Raw genomic sequence first — 15,940 nt, 5'->3', positions numbered from 1 at the left:
ACAACCTGGTTTCTATGCATTGTCATTTGTAACATAAGCAGTTAATATTCTTAAGAACAAATACCTTATATTTATTCTTTCTCTCAAGTGGCACTAAGGTTTTGTATAATATCTGGAAAAGACTAACTTTATTTATTAAATCAACTTTCTTGTATTCTGGTATAGCTGAATTTTAAGAACATTTTACTTTTATTTATACATTCATTAATTAACCAAGTAATGGTTGTTTTCTTGTTACTACTCATGGAAAAGTATCTTTAAGCTGGGCCTAGTAACACTGAATGTTTGTGTGCTGAACAGCCATCTGATTTCTATTTTTATGATCTGATGTCAGGTTTCTTTGCATGCCTGTATCTCAGAATCTAGATTAAATTCCTGTGTTTCAAATAGTTGGTTGTTAGTGGGTGTGTTGACGTACTTCACCATGCTTTAGTCTGGAAGTCTGATTTGTGTTTTACTGGTATATAAATTTATTTTTTAAAGGGAGATGAGAAATGTCCAGAGTGACATTGAGAATTGCCTAAGTACAGCTAGTGCTAGAGTTGTCCCTGTCTTGCCAGTTTAGAAAGGTTATTGTTATCATTGGCTTTGTGTCCTCACTGTGTACCTGGCATCACACACAACATGCTCACTGCCTTCCAGAAAAGAAGCTCTTCATCACATTCAAGGCCAGCTTTCATTCTGGTCTTTTCTTGTACTTTCACACTACCTTAGGAACCGTGTAGACCATTTGTAAGGGCAGGAAGAGAGAGATTATTAAAGAGCATGAGGTAAATATGGAGGCGCTCCTCCATTTTTAAATAACCATGAAAATGAAAGTAAAGGCATATATATGTTATAAACACAGATGAACAAAGAGAACATGTGGGGGGAGCATGTGGGACATCATTGCACGTGGGAGCCAGTTTGTCCAACATGTCTTTGAAGAGGTTGTGGGCTCTGATTTGACTGACAAAGACTGGGAAAGATAAGTGTGCTGCAGATGGGGGGATTAATTAAAGGTCTGTATGGAGAACAGTCAGCCCTGCTCTCACTTGGTCTCTCGGCAAAATAATCAAGGGGTGATTCTAATTCCACAGTTGTCCTAAACCTGAACTTATTTATATTTAAATGTTTATTGTTGAGATGTTACTACAGTTGAAGAATATCATTCATAATTGATGACTGATTAAAAAAAAATTTAAAAAAAAAGAATGTCATTCATAATTCCATTAACGTAAAATAAAAGTTTTCTTCCTTGCTTATTATCCTTAGGTCTTGTCCGTATTCATAGATAATGTTACTGTGCTGCAATTCATTCATTCATTCAACCAATATTTATTGAGCACCTACTATGTTCCAGGCACTGGGAAAATAGCTGTGAACAAAATAGACAAAAATCCTTGATCTGGGCAACAGTACATTCTATTAATCATTATGTACATGTATTTATATATTCTATTTTTTAATGTAAATTTCAAACATTTCCTCTTGTTTATACTTCATCCTCATTAGTTATTTTAGGGATAACATACCATCTTGTTCTTGAACCATAATTTGCTCAAGCTTTCCCCATTGGGCATTTAGGTGAGTACTTATGTGTTACAGTTGTGGGGACTGGTTATATTGCTGTGAGTATTTTCATGGATGTGGCCTTTGTGTTGTTGAGCCTGGGCTAGTGGTCAGATAACTAGGTTCCAGTTCCTTTTTTGCCATTTAATATAACATGACCATGGGCAAGTTTCTCAACATCTCTAAGCTTCAATTTTCTCATCTATAAAATAATGACAATTAATACCTTCTTCACAGCATTAAGTGAGATGATGCATATAAAGTGCCTGGCACATGAGTGTTCAAACATGGTCATGGTAGAAGCAGGGCAAGAGTTGAATAAGGAGAATATTGCTTTCACTTGTTTGCTGTGGTTCCTTAAAACATTCTCAGGATTGTGCATTTTAAGTCATAGGGTAGGAGCCACATTGTGGAAGGTTCTGGGTGACATATTACCGACCTCTGCTTCTGAGTGTGCGTGTGGTAGTTGGATCATGTACCTTGGACTCTTTTGCCTTCGTCAAAGCCTCTAGTGTCCTTCTCCTGGGGCCTACTGATAAGAAAAGTAAAAAGAACACAAGTTGAATTTTGAATTGGGACTAGGAAAAGATTATAGGGGAATGTAGCCTGTGTTTTGTTCCTACATTTCTTTTTTTTTTTTTTTAACTGAAAAACATTATTGTTCCTACATTTCTGTTGAACTGCAGCGGTTGGTCTTGTGCCTGCATTGACAGCACTCCTTAATGAAGTGCTTAGCTTAGTTGATTTTGGAATCCTTGTTACTAAGGCACCTCCTTACCTTTTTTTATTTTTTCCCCCATGCCACATGACATGTGGGAATCTTAGTTCCCCAACCAGGGATCGAACCTGTGCCCGCTGCAGTGGAAGTGCGGAGCCTTAACGACTGGACTGCCAGGGAATTCCCAAGCACCTCCTTACTTTAACTTTTGCTCTGTTCCAATATCACTCCCCTACTGCTCTAGGAAAAATTTAAAGGATTAGAGTTCTCTGCTCGAAAGAGTGAAGAGTTGTAAGAAAGATTTGAGAAAGGTGCAGACTGAGACAGCAGGAAGCTTCTCATCTTGCTCGTCCTGAAATGTGTCTGCCTGTGGCTTGATTAATTAAACTGTCATGAATTGTCGGCATTTGAAGCTTATGTTGTGTTCTCTTTTCTTTAAACTATCACGAGCTTTTATAAACATGAAATGGTTTTACTGTGATAACCACAAGTTATCAATCATAAATAGAGGAAAGTACAGGCAGGAAGAGTGAGAGGTTTGTTTGGAGATTTTAACAGGAGACCAGAGCTGTTCTTAAAATCATGAACAAAGAGTGGTCTCTATCTGAGAATGTTGCTCTCTGTGACTAGCAGTTTCTTTCCTGGCCAGTACATGCTCTACCCACTCATTTCCTTTTTCCGTTGTTTTAGACTTTTACTGGTTTCTTCAATGCTCTCACTATCATTTTCCAGTCTGTATATAGCCTTGCCACTTTTTACAAGAAATATTCCAATGCCATCAAACGTGGCTTTCTGGATTCTGTATCTTTATTGGTGATACCACCATCTACCAAGCTGGAAACTGAGGATTTACCCTTGACTCCCTTCTCCCATGAAGCCCTCTCTGATCTCCAGACAGAGTCAGACACTCTTGCCTCTATACCACTTTGTGGTACATGTTTCTTTCTTTGTTCTTTTTTAAGTTTATTTATTTATTTTTGGCTGCATTGGGTCTTCGTCATTGAGTCTTTGTTGCTGCGCGTGGGCTTTCTCTAGTTGCGGCGAGCAGGGGCTACTCTTCATTGTGGTGTGCAGGCTTCTCATTGCAATGGCTTCTCGTTGCAGAGCACAGGCTCTAGGCGTGCAGGTTTCAGTAGTTGTGGCATGCGGGCTCTAGAGCGCAGGCTCAGTAGTTGTGTCGCACGGGCTTAGGTGTTCCATGGCATGTGGGATCTTCCTGGACCAGGGCTCGAACCCGTGTCCCCTGCATTGGCAGGCGGATTCTTAACCACTGCGCCACCAGGGAAGTCCCTGTACATGTTTCTTGGTATGTACTTATGCTATTTGGAAAATTAGTTGTTTGTAAGCCAGGGATTGAACTCTTTGAGATAGAGGTCCATGTTTTCTCTTTGTATAACAGCATCTAGCAAAAATGCCAGGTTATGTTTTGTTCTCATTAAGTGTTGCTTGTTGTTGATCTGACTGTCTATGCCCAGGCCAATAATTGCAAAAGTTGAGAATCTAACCCCAAGGCTCTACTCTGTGTGCTCATGTTTGTAAATAGAAGACATGCTTGTTGAAGAGCTTCCATGAAGCCAGCTGACTTTTTTTTTTTTTTTTTTTTTTTTTTAAATTTATTTATTTTTGGCTGTCTTGGGTCTTCGTTTCTGTGCGAGGGCTTTCTCTAGTTGCGGCAAGCAGGGGCCACTCTTCATCGCGGTGCGCGGGCCTCTCACTATCGCGGCCTCTCTTGTTGCGGAGCACAGGCTCCAGACGCGCAGGCTCAGTAGTTGTGGCTCACGGGCCTAGTTGCTCCGCGGCATGTGGGATCTTCCCGGACCAGGGCTCGAACCCGTGTCCCCTGCATTGGCAGGCAGATTCCCAACCGCTGCGCCACCAGGGAAGCCCCCAGCTGACTTTTAAGTACAGATAATACATATCTAGTGGACGTGTGGTTCCCAGCTTGGTGTGCATGTCAGAATTAGTTTTGGCAGTTCTCATACAGAAGACTGAACTTCATGCAGATGTAATAAAACAGAATCTTCAGAGGTGAGGTGAGGTATTTTACATTATATTCATGTGGAAGTACAAAAAAATTATGAAATGATTCAGGTTATCAAAATGAAGAGAGAGGAGTGCATCCTTTCTTTGGCTGCTGAAAAGATATGTCCAACATTGAGTGTACTGGTTTTTTAACCAGAATGGGAGTAGGATGTAAACTGCCCACCTATACTTATAAATTGGGTAGGTTTCCTGTAATATTTTTGATGTCTAAACATTACTTCATATTTCCTTATCAAAATAAAAGTGGGTCCTTATGTCCATGTTGATGATGAGTAGCTGTAAAACTAATAGTATCTGCAATCATAAATACAGTGTGAATGTTTTAAAGGGTTTTTATTTTATGACACTAGTAGAACACCTGAAGTCTTCGCTTCAAGATGGTTGGCTGCCCTCACATACGTTTGTCCCTTCTGCATTTGTTTTTGTTTGTTTGGTATTCAGATGTCTGTAACAGTTTTATTTGCAATAGCCAAAAACTGGAAACAACCCAAATATCCACAAACAGATGAATGAACAAATAGTGGCATACCCATAGAACAGCGTACTGTCATCAATATAAAAAGAGTGGGCTGCTCATATAAACATCATTGATAAATCTCAAAATATGCTGCATGAGGAAGCTCAGGGGGAAAAATAAACAATTTATTATTTCAATCATATACAATGCTAGAAAATGCAAACTTATCTGTTGTAAAGGAAAGTGAATTAATGGTTGCCTGGAGAGCTGGGGGGAGGGCAGGAAGAGAGAGATTATTAAAGAGCATGAGGTAAATATGGAGGCGCTCCTCCATTTTTAAATAACCATGAAAATGAAAGTAAAGGCATATATATGTTATAAACACAGATGAACAAAGAGAACATGTGGGGGGAGCATGTGGGACATCATTGCACGTGGGAGCCAGTTTGTCCAACATGTCTTTGAAGAGGTTGTGGGCTCTGATTTGACTGACAAAGACTGGGAAAGATAAGTGTGCTGCAGATGGGGGGATTAATTAAAGGTCTGTATGGAGAACAGTCAGCCCTGCTCTCACTTGGTCTCTCGGCAAAATAATCAGGATAATCTGGGGAGATATAGGGCACTTAGAGAATGTAAGATTTGGTTCTCTTCATTTGTCATTTTGGGAGCCCTTGAGTCTTGAATAATTGCTGCCCCTGATCAGTCACCCTAAAGAAAAGCCTGTCATTTGGTGGGTCTGTTCATGTACACAGAGCTAGTATTCATTTCCTGAGGCCCCCCTTTTTGAAAATTGTAACATTCACATAAAATTCACCATTTTAAAGTATACAATTCAGTGGCATTTAGTACACTCATAGTGTTGTGCAACCATCTTCTCCATCTAGTTCCAAAACATTTTCATCACCCCAAAAGGAAACTTGGTACCCATTAAGCAGTTACTTTCCACTCCCCCCATCTCTGGCAGCCACTAACCTGCTTTCTGTGTCTCTGGATTTACCTATATATGCTATATAAATGGAATCATGCAATATGTGACCTTTTGTGTTGTTTTCTCTTAGCATAATGTTTTTGAGGTTCATCCAAGCTGTAGCATGTATCAGTACTTCATCCCCCTTTTTGGGTGACTCTTTATTTTTTAATGTGAATGGCTAACCAAGAATTACCAGACATTTCAGGAAAACATGCAAAATGAAAGAGAAACAGAAAAATTGACCTTAGCTGAAACAGACCAGTAGGTAATTTTGCTTGTTTTTAAAAGTGCACTATTTAGTATTTGCCAAGATACTCAAGAAGATGTGGCATCTATAAAACAATCAGAGATGCCATCAGGAAGAAAATCAAAACAAAAAGAACTTGTGGAGATGAATTATGGGTTTGTCAAGTTAAAAAATATTCCGTAGATAGGTCAGAAGATAAAATCAAGAAAATCTCTCAATGTAAAGCCAACATGCAGGCAAAAAATGTATGTGAAAAAACAGAGATATGGAGGTTCAATCCAGAGATCCAGCGTTTACTAGGATTTGTGGGAAGTGAGAACAAAAAATTGAAGGAAAGAAAATATTAAAAAGTATAAGAAGGAAATTTCCAGGAGCCAAAGGGAGGAGAGTCTTCATATTGAAAAGGTCTATTCTTTGCCCTGAAGAATAAGGAAAGACCCATTGCCAGAACTGTCCCTGTGAAATTTCAGAAAAACAAGGATAGGCAGAAAACTCTAAAAGTTTCCATAAAGATATACCAGGTGTTCTAAAAGAAATGGGAATCAGATGTCTCAGCAGCAGCAGTGACAACCAGAAGACAGTGGAGCAATGGCCTTCAAAGTCCTGAGGGAAAATAGTTTTGAATCTAGAATTCTGTCCTTGAAAAATAAACTCGTTTTCAGATGTGCAAGGACTCCCAAAATTTACTTCCCTTGTACCTTTTCTGAAGTAGTTACTTCAAGATGAAAATCAAAAAAGAGAAAAATAAAATTCAAGAAATGATTGAGGACTTACCTGGTGGTGCAGTGGTTAAGAATCCACCTGCCAATGCAGGGGACACAGGTTTGAGCCCTGGTCTGGGAAGATCCCACATGCCGCAGAGCTACTAAGCCTGTGTGCCACAACTACTGAGCCTGCGCTCTAGAGCCCACGAGCCACAACTACTGAGTCCACTTGCCACAACTACTGAAGCCCGTGCTCCTAGAGCCTGTGCTCCACAACAAAGAGAAGCCACCGCAATGAGAAGCCTGTGGGCTGCAAAGAAAGAGTAGCCCCAGCCTGCCTCAACTAGAGAAAGCCCACGTGCAGCAACGAAAACCCAAAGCAGCCAAAAATTAATTAATTAATTAATTAATTAATTTTAAAAAAGAAAAGAAATGATTGAACTAACCTAGTAGTCCAGTGAAAAGTCTCATGTTCAGCTGTGTAACAGGCCTGGAAAATGGTCAGCCCAGATTGGAACAGAAACTTGGTGGGATCCAAGAAAAATTTCTTCAGGAATGGGAGTGAGGTGGATTCCAGCAATAGATAGAATGAAGAAACTGGAAGATGGTTGGGATGTGGTGAAGAAGCCATAGGTCTCTTCACAAGAGGCAAGGGAATTAGAATTCCCATGCAAAGCAGAAAAACTACGCACAAAAAATCACAAGCCAAATAAATATAAAGCAAACCCTCCATATGGCACAAGTATGAGTGATTGGCAGCGACTAATAATGATAATTTATTTGTGCCTGATGTACGAACATTCTTCTTTGAGTGGGCCAAGGATCGTGACATTGGAAGCTCAGGGTAGAAAATGCAATTGTGGTCCTGTAAACAATGTCTTAAAATTACAAAGGCTACAGATAGAGGAACTGAAAATAGTGATTTTAATATCAGAAAGTTGGGGCTTGGATGGGAGTGGGTAGGGAGTGGTATAAGTAAGCTAAGTCTGGTAGAGAATTACGGGCCCACTCAGCGATGTTGGTAACAACCAGAAGAACCCAGACAAATGACTGGGAGAGATTTTTCCTGGATGGGAAGACTGGGAGGATGGGGGTGGGGCAGGACAGAGGGGCAGGTGTTGTTCCTTTTCATCAAAGTGCTTTTTATGAACCATTTGATTTATTTTTTGTTCAGTGGTAATTGGGATAGGTAAAGAATTTGTTGATTCCCAATAAAAGAAGTGTTTCTGAGTGTCTTCTGTTGTCTTAACTTTTAGATAGATGCTAGGAAAGATGGGGAAAAAATAGTTTAACCTCTACCATAAAATAACTTAAAGATCTCTTTGCCTTTAGTTTCTGCCCCCTCCTTTTTTAGAATGGTGAGAAAGGAGGTATAAATAAATAAAACCTTTTCTACTTCTATTTCATATTTTCTGATATACCCACTAAAAGCACCATTTTATTTTGCTCTCTTGAAAAACTTGAAGTGGTTTCTCCAGATTCCAGCCTGAACTCTTCTTTCCTGTTGCTCCTCTCCCTAATGTTTGATTTTTGCTTCCTCAAACCTCCTGTCAGCATCTCTGCCATTCCTGTCACCCTCAGAAGGCTTCTCAGCCCGCCATTCTTTTTCTTTTTTTTTTAAATCCTCCCTTCTGGAGCTGTATCTGGCCTCTCCTGGTAGATTGTGCACCCCCTGAGGGCTTGGAAGGCTTTGGTGCCTGCCTGGGCTCTGGAGGAGGCTGTGGATTTGCAGTGGTTTGAGATTAGACCATAGGAGACGGGCAGAGGGTAGCGTTAGCATATAGCACCTAGTACTGGCACAGGCATTGTTCTAGGTGCTTGGGTATGACAGAGAAGGAAAGTGTTCTTAAAAACCTCTTCCCTCAGAGAGGAGCTTCTATTCTGATGGAGGTTTACATAAACATAAAAGTTATAAAAATGTGATATATGTTTTGAGCATAGCTAACAGCAGCAGTCAGTGGCTCTGTCTTTGAAACATGCTGTTGGAGTTTGTGGCTTTGTCACTAAGGTATGCTAGCCTATGAGATGTCCTCTGGAGAAGAGAGGTGACCTAGCTGGAACTGCCTAGAGGTATTTGGTATTCCCTCTCCTTTGTCTCCTCACAGTAGCAGTAGCTGGAGAAGACAGCATTATTTGAAATCACTTATGGACAAGATGGGCTTATAGCTGCGGGAATATGGTAGGAGACTTGGCTTTTAGTCCTACTATGTGTAGTTCATTGGCTATCAGCTCCTATCTGCATTTCTTTTGGTTGTGGTTACTGGATATGACCTTGGTTCACTGAAGTTGTAATCATCCTGCCTATATATGGCATCCCCCTAGAAAACTGTTAGAATTCTAGAAGGGGCTGTAATCAGCCTTTTGTACTGAGTATTTCCCAGAAGATTTTCATTGAAATGCAAACCTAAAAGATATGCTGGCTGGGATTTACTTCACAATAATCTAGAGGGTAGGGGATAGGTAGGGTGCAGATACAGTGGACCTGGCCATGAGTTGATGTTGGAGCTGGGTGATGGGTACATGGGTTTCATTATAGTCTTCACTTATGTAGATGCTTGGAATTTTTCATAATAAAAAAAGTACCCTCATGGTCAAGAAATGGATGACTTTCGTATTTTTGCTTTATTGTATTTTTCATAAATAACTTTAGTAAGGTCTTTAGGTGTTTTTGGTATTGATTTTAATGATCAGAGACCATAACAGGACTAAATTAAGGATAGACTGGAGAGAAATCTTCAAATTTGTGTTTATTAATCAGATTTTTTAAAGCACTTGTAATACATGGGTGCCTCAGTTACAAGTCAGCCCTCCCTCTGTGGAGAGAAAGTAAAGGAAGCAAAGTTACAATCAGGTGCCTGAGAGCTGACCTTTTAGAGGCTGAGAGTATGAAGGTGTGAAGTATGGGAGAAGTGAAGGCCCACCACTTAAATTCGACTTTAGGGGTGGGTCTTGCCTAAGGTCAGAGGCACTCTGGGACCCTACTACCACCACCACCACTGCTGATTTTGCCCCATTCTAAGCTGGTGTTCACCTACTCCTTTGTCTCTGTGCTTTAACCTTACTTCTTTCTCTTATTCCTTCGGTACTTTCTTGCCTCACCCTCTACCCTCCAAGACCAAAATCCATCCATCTTGATCTCCTTAGGCTAGTTTTCCTGTATCATGTCCCTTTCTACCCCAGGCCCAGAAGCTGGCCAACAATTCACTCTTCCTTCATCTCTGCTTTTTAGTGAATGACCACTAGTGTTTGTTAACAAATGTGATTGGACCATGAAGTGGCTTAACGACAGGCTGAGGCATGGAGACCCATTCATGTAGCCTTAAAAGATTTCAGGCAGTTGGCAAGTAAGAATTCTAAATAAAAATTGAAACTACCACCTGTATTTTTTCAGGCCGTTGATGCTCACTGCCATCAGCTGCATCCTCCCTATGGCACTGGTAAGTGTGGGAAGGGCTGGTGACAATTTTGGTGGGCTGCTGAATTTCTTTTTTCTGGGGGAAAAAAATCTATCTGCAAGCTGTGTTATTAACTTGTCCCCAAGGGCTGGACAGCTTGAACCAGCTATAGGAGACTAAAACGATGAAGAAGCAACTGACCATGCTCAGGGGTTTCCTTGGGGAACTGTTGTCAGGAATGGAGGCTATTCAGTATGTTCTTTGATCCTTACATAAAATTAGCATGTTCTGTGCATTATTTTGAATAATAAACATACTATCCAGGTTCTCTGGGATGTCAAGTAATGACTGTTAAATTTCCTGAAATTCTGAAGACATTTTTCCCAAAGATAGATGTTGGCGATGTATTGAAAGAGTACAGAATATTGTATGTACTTATCGTTTCCTTCAGTAGCAGGATTTATCTCCCTCTGGTATTTTAAGTTCTTTGTGGTCAGGGGATCAAAAATGTTTGTTCCAATGATTAAGTTATAAAATTCTGATAGAGACTTAACTTGAATTTTTATCGGGGAAGGGTTTGGTAGAAACCAGAAAAGAAATTTGTGGCTCTCATTTACTAACAGACTTCAGGTGGACTTGGGGTCCTGTGATTTGAAAAATAATTTCACCACAGTCAGCTTTCTGCTCAGGGACCTAATAGGGAAAATACATACAATGAAATTAAAACATAGAGTGGGGCAGCAAGTCATAGGAATGCTAAAAGAATGCTAAAATATAACACAATGACCAGATTGCTGCTGGAGTTGCCTTATCTAAGCTCCTGTAATCCTGCATCTGTCTCCTTGTAATGAGTGGGTCAGAGGCCACATAGATCCAGAAGTTTTATCTTATCAAGGTAGTCTCCATTCCAAGTTGACAGGCTGATGCTTATACTATTTCATTTCTCTAGTCTCTGAAGCCCTTAGATCATGGAGTAAAAGTGCCTCCAGACAGAATATCTAACGAAATGCTGAGGTTGTAGACTTGTGTGCTGTTAACCATGTCAGGAACTGCTTGCTGATAACAGCAGTTAAAATATTCATGTACACTTCATTACATCTGTGAGAAAATCTTAGCATCATTGGCTCATATCCTGGATTTTCCCCCTCAGGTCCAACTCCTACCCGCCCACCCCCCAAAGCCCTGCTTGTGAAGCCAGGATAGAATTGTGTGCACACTTTATATATTCTTTGTTAAAAAACAGAAAGGAGAACTTAACTCCCCAGCAGCTGTCTACTCCTTTAGGTATCTGTGAACAGGTGGTAACTACTGAACATGTTTTGAGGGCCTCTATCTGGGAAATACCTTCTTAAGTGTCTCTCCCAAACATTATGGAGGATGACAGAAGAAGTTTGCCTGCAACCTTTGGGAAATAGTGATGTCCAGCAGCAAAGTCCTTTTTGACATGCATGTAGCCAAGTGCTTCCTGAAATAAAGATCAGAAAACCATCTAAGGGTGTTGAGATTGTAAATGTAATGGCAAAACAAAGCCAAATTGGATTGGCAATACAGAACAATGTCCAGGGTGGATGACAACAGAGGTGACCCCACAGTCCTTTCAAGCTGGAGGGAAAGCTCTACAGAGTCTTCTGACCCATTGTGGGTCAGGTTTGAGGGTACAGGGAATGAGGGAAAAAAGGCAGGGAAGATGGGCTACACTTGGCCTCTCTTCTGACCCCATCTTTGACTCTGTGAAAACCTTCTCTAGACCACCCAGGGACGTGAGGGCACCCTTCAGTCTTTGATGAACTTTATACCACTACTTGCCCTCTCTTCCCCACTTTGATCAGTCACACTCCCTTCCCCAGTTCCCTGGAGAAAATGAGAGAGAAGTTCTTATCTTTGGGGCTTATGTTCACACTGACCAAGGCTTAGGCACAAATGCAGTTGCTCAGAGACAGGCCAAGGAGTGAGAGGAAGGCAGGCCTGAGAGCTGTGCCCTGTGGAACAGCAACAGTTTGAGCTGACAGACCGGGAGAAGAGCATCTAATGGAACACTAAGAAGGCTGGGTGTGGGAGGTTTAGAGGGAGCCAGAGTGTTGTGAAGTTATTGCCATTACAGACCTATTTATGCTAAAATTCATACTGCCTAATCGGTTAACCTTTGGTCAGAACTATGTTAAAAACTCTGAAGGGAAATTTTTCATTTCGAAGAGTAAGTAAAAGATCAAAATGAACTATTTGATGTAGTAGTGTAAGGGTCAACCCTCTGTTTACTGTGACATTTGTTTATGCAGATGATTGCCATTGAATTAAATTTGGCAAACTTTCCCTCCAACTTCATGAAAAATTTAAAATATACAAAGAAGTTTAAAGAATTATACAGTGGGCATCCATTTACATACCATCTAGATTATATGGTTGCTAACTTTTTGCTGCATTTACTTTATCATATATCTGTCCATCAATTTTATTTTTAAACAGCTTTATTGAAGTATTACTGACATTCCATTAAATTCATCCATTTTAAAGGGTACCATTAGAGTTTTAGTAAATGTAAACAAATATACAACCATCACCACAATCCAAGTTATAGAACATTTTCATCACCCAGAAAGTTCCCTTGTATCCATTTGTAGTTGGTCCCCACTCCCAGTCCCACCAAACTGCTGATCATCTTACTGTCTGCATAGTTTTGCCTTTTCTAGAAATTTAATATAAACTGAATCATACAATATGTAGTCTTTTGTGTCTGGCTTCTTTCACTTAGCGTAATGTTTTCAAGGTTCATCCATGTTGTATCACATGTCAGTATTGCTTTCCTTTTATTGCCCAATGATGATTTTCCATTGCATAGATATAGACCACATTTTGTTTATCCATTCATTCATCAGTTGATGAACATTTGGGTTGATTCCAGTTTTTGGCTATTATGAAATATGATGCTATGATTGTTTATATCCAGGGTTTTATGTGGACATGTTCTCATTTCTCTTGGATAGATATCTAGCAGTGGGATTGCTAGGTCATATGGTAAATGTATGTTTAACATTTTAAGAAAATGCCAAACTGTTTTCTGAGGTTACTCTACTATTTTACGTTCCCACCAGCATTATATAAGTGTTCCAGGTTCTCCACATGCTTGCTAGCACTTAGTCAGTCTTCTGGATTATAATCATTCTAGTGAGTGTGAAGTAGTATCTTGTAGTTTTAATTTGCATTTCATTTCCCTAATGACTAATAATATTGAGGATCTCTTCTTGTGTGTATCTGCTATTCATACTTTTTTTTGTGAAGTGTCTGTTCAAATCTTTTGCCCATTTAAAAAAAATTGAGGTGTTTGTCTTATTATTGAGTTGTATGAGTTCTTTATATGTTCCGAAATAAGTTCTTTATCAGATACATGATTTGCAATTATTTTTTCTCCCATTTTGTGGCCTGTCTCTTCCATTTTCTTAATAACGTCCTTTGAAGAGTAAGCGTTTAATTTTGATGAAGTCCAGTTTATCAGATTTTTTCTTTTAAGGATTGTGCTTTCAGTATCATATCTAAGAAATCTTTGCCTAAAACTAAGGTTGCAAAGATTTTCTTCTGTGTTTTCTTGTAGAAGTTTTATAGTTTTCAGTTTCATTTAAATCTGTGAACTATTTTGAGTTAATTTTTGTGTGACATGAACAAAACATCTAAGTTCTGTGTTTGTTTGTTTTGTATAATGATATTCAGTTACTCCGGAATTGTTTGTTGAAGACTATCCTATCCTCCAATGAATTACATTGTGGAAATTAACCATAAGTGTATGAGTTTACTTCTGGACTTTATTCTGTTCCATTGATCTATATGTCTGTCCTTAAGCCAGTACCCCACTGTCTTGATTACTGTAGCTTTATAGTAAGTCTTGAAGTCAGATGGTATAAGTCCTCCAACTTTGCTCTTTCAAGATTGCTTTGGGGACTTCCCTGGCTGTCCAGTGGTTAAAACCCTTGCTTTGATTTTGATTAATTTTTTAAAATAAATTTATTTATTTTATTTATTTTTGGCTGTGTTGGGTCTTCGTTGCTGTATGTGGGCCTTCTCTATTTGTGGTGAGCGAGGGCTACTCTTCGTTGCGGTGCACGTGCTTCTCATTGCGGTGGCTTCTCTTGTTGCGAAGCACAGGCCCTAGAGCGCGTGGGCTTCAGTAGTTGTGGCGTGCGGGCTCTAGAGCACAGGCTCAGTAGTTGTGGCACACGGGCTTAGTTGCTCCGTGGCATGTGGGATCTTCCTGAACCAGGGCTCGAACCTGTGTCCCCTGCATTGGCAGGCAGATCCTTAACCACTGTGCCACCAGGGAAGTCCCTGATTTTGATTAATTTTGATTGCTGTGTTCAGTCTATAGCTATGTTGTCCAGTATGGTAGCTGTGACCACATGTAGCCATTGGGCATTGGAAATATGGCTAGTTTGGATTGGTATGTGCTATAATTCTGAATACAATGGACTTTGAAGATTTAGATGGAAAAAAGATGTAAAATATAGTTTATTAGTTTCTATGGATTAACATGTTGAAATAATATTTTAGATATATTGGGTTAAATAAAATATATTTATAAATAAATTTTAGTTTTCATTTGTTTGCTGCAAATGAAAACTAAAATTTATATATTTTATATAAATTTATATATTATATAAATTTATATAAAATTTGTATTTTATATAAATTTATAAAATTTATATATTTTTATATATTGGCATTCTATTTTTTTATCTTACTAAATTTATTAGTTCTACTAGTAGTTTTGTAGATTCTTTTAGGATTTTCTGTGTAAATAGTCATTTTATTTAGGAATAGAGACAGATTTGCTTCTTCTTTTTTTAATCTTTTATGTCTTTTTTTTTTTCCTTTCCTTATTGCCCTGGGTAGGGCTTTCATAATGTTAAGTGACATGATGAGAGTGGTCATCCCTGCGATGTTCCTGATCTTAGCATTCACTATTTCATTATTGAGTATAATGTTTTCCATAGATGCCCTATATTCGATTTAGGCAGTTCCATTTTTCTTCCTAATTTGCCAGGAATTTTTGTCTTGAATGATTATTGAATTTTATCAAATGAGTTTTCTTGCATCTACTGAAATGGTCATTTGGGTTTTTTCTGCCTTTATTTTGTTAATTCAGTGAATTGTCTTAGGAGTTTTCACATGTTAAATCAGCCTTTTCTATATTGTTGGATTTAATTTGCTAAAATATTTGGATTGATTTTTGTGTTTTTGTTCATAAGGCTTATTTGTAATTTTATTTTTATATTTTTGTTAGGTTTTTATATAAGGGTTATGTTAGTCTCATAAAGCGAGTTTGGAAGAAGTATTCCTTCCTGCTCTAGTTTCTGAAAATGTTTATTTAAGATTAGTTTTGATAGAATTCACCAGTAAAAACTTCTGGGTCTAGCATTTTGTGAGAAAATTTTTTATCATGAATTCAATGTCTTTAATAGATATAGAGCTATTCAGTTTTTCTTTTGTGTCAGTTTTGGTAAGTGTTTTTCAAGGAACTTGTCAATCTCTTCTAAGATACCAAATTTATTAGCATTTGATTATTCATATTTTCTTACTTTCCTTTTAATACCTGCAAGATTTGTAGGGATAGTCCCTCTTATCACCCTTGTTATTGGCATTTTGTATTCTCTTTTTTTTCTTAATTGTTCTAGCTAAAGTTTTTATCAACTTTATTGATTTTTTTAAAGAATCAACTTTTGGACTTTATTGATTTTCACTATTTGTTTTGGATTTTATTTCTGTTTTTATCTATTTTCTTCTTTTAACTGAGTTTTGTCATCTTTTTCTAGCTTCTTAAGGTAGGCCCTTATGTCATTGATTTTTGGACCTTTCTTCTATAGTATAAA

General features: G+C 38.7%; 1 protein-coding gene across 1 annotated transcript in view; it reads left to right on the top strand.

Moving 5' to 3' along the window:
- The window catches only part of ARIH2 (ariadne RBR E3 ubiquitin protein ligase 2), a 49,711-nt gene that overhangs the window by 12,348 nt on the left and 21,423 nt on the right, over positions 1–15,940 (top strand). The window contains 2 exon segments of the mRNA XM_082344974.1: positions 10,082–10,114; positions 10,116–10,127. Coding sequence (XP_082201100.1) covers positions 10,082–10,114; positions 10,116–10,127 — 45 coding nt within the window.

Source organism: Balaenoptera borealis, assembly GCF_965194805.1.
Source record: "Balaenoptera borealis genome assembly, chromosome: 12".
NCBI lineage: Eukaryota > Metazoa > Chordata > Mammalia > Artiodactyla > Balaenopteridae > Balaenoptera > Balaenoptera borealis.
This window is presented reverse-complemented; position numbering and strand designations above follow the sequence as displayed.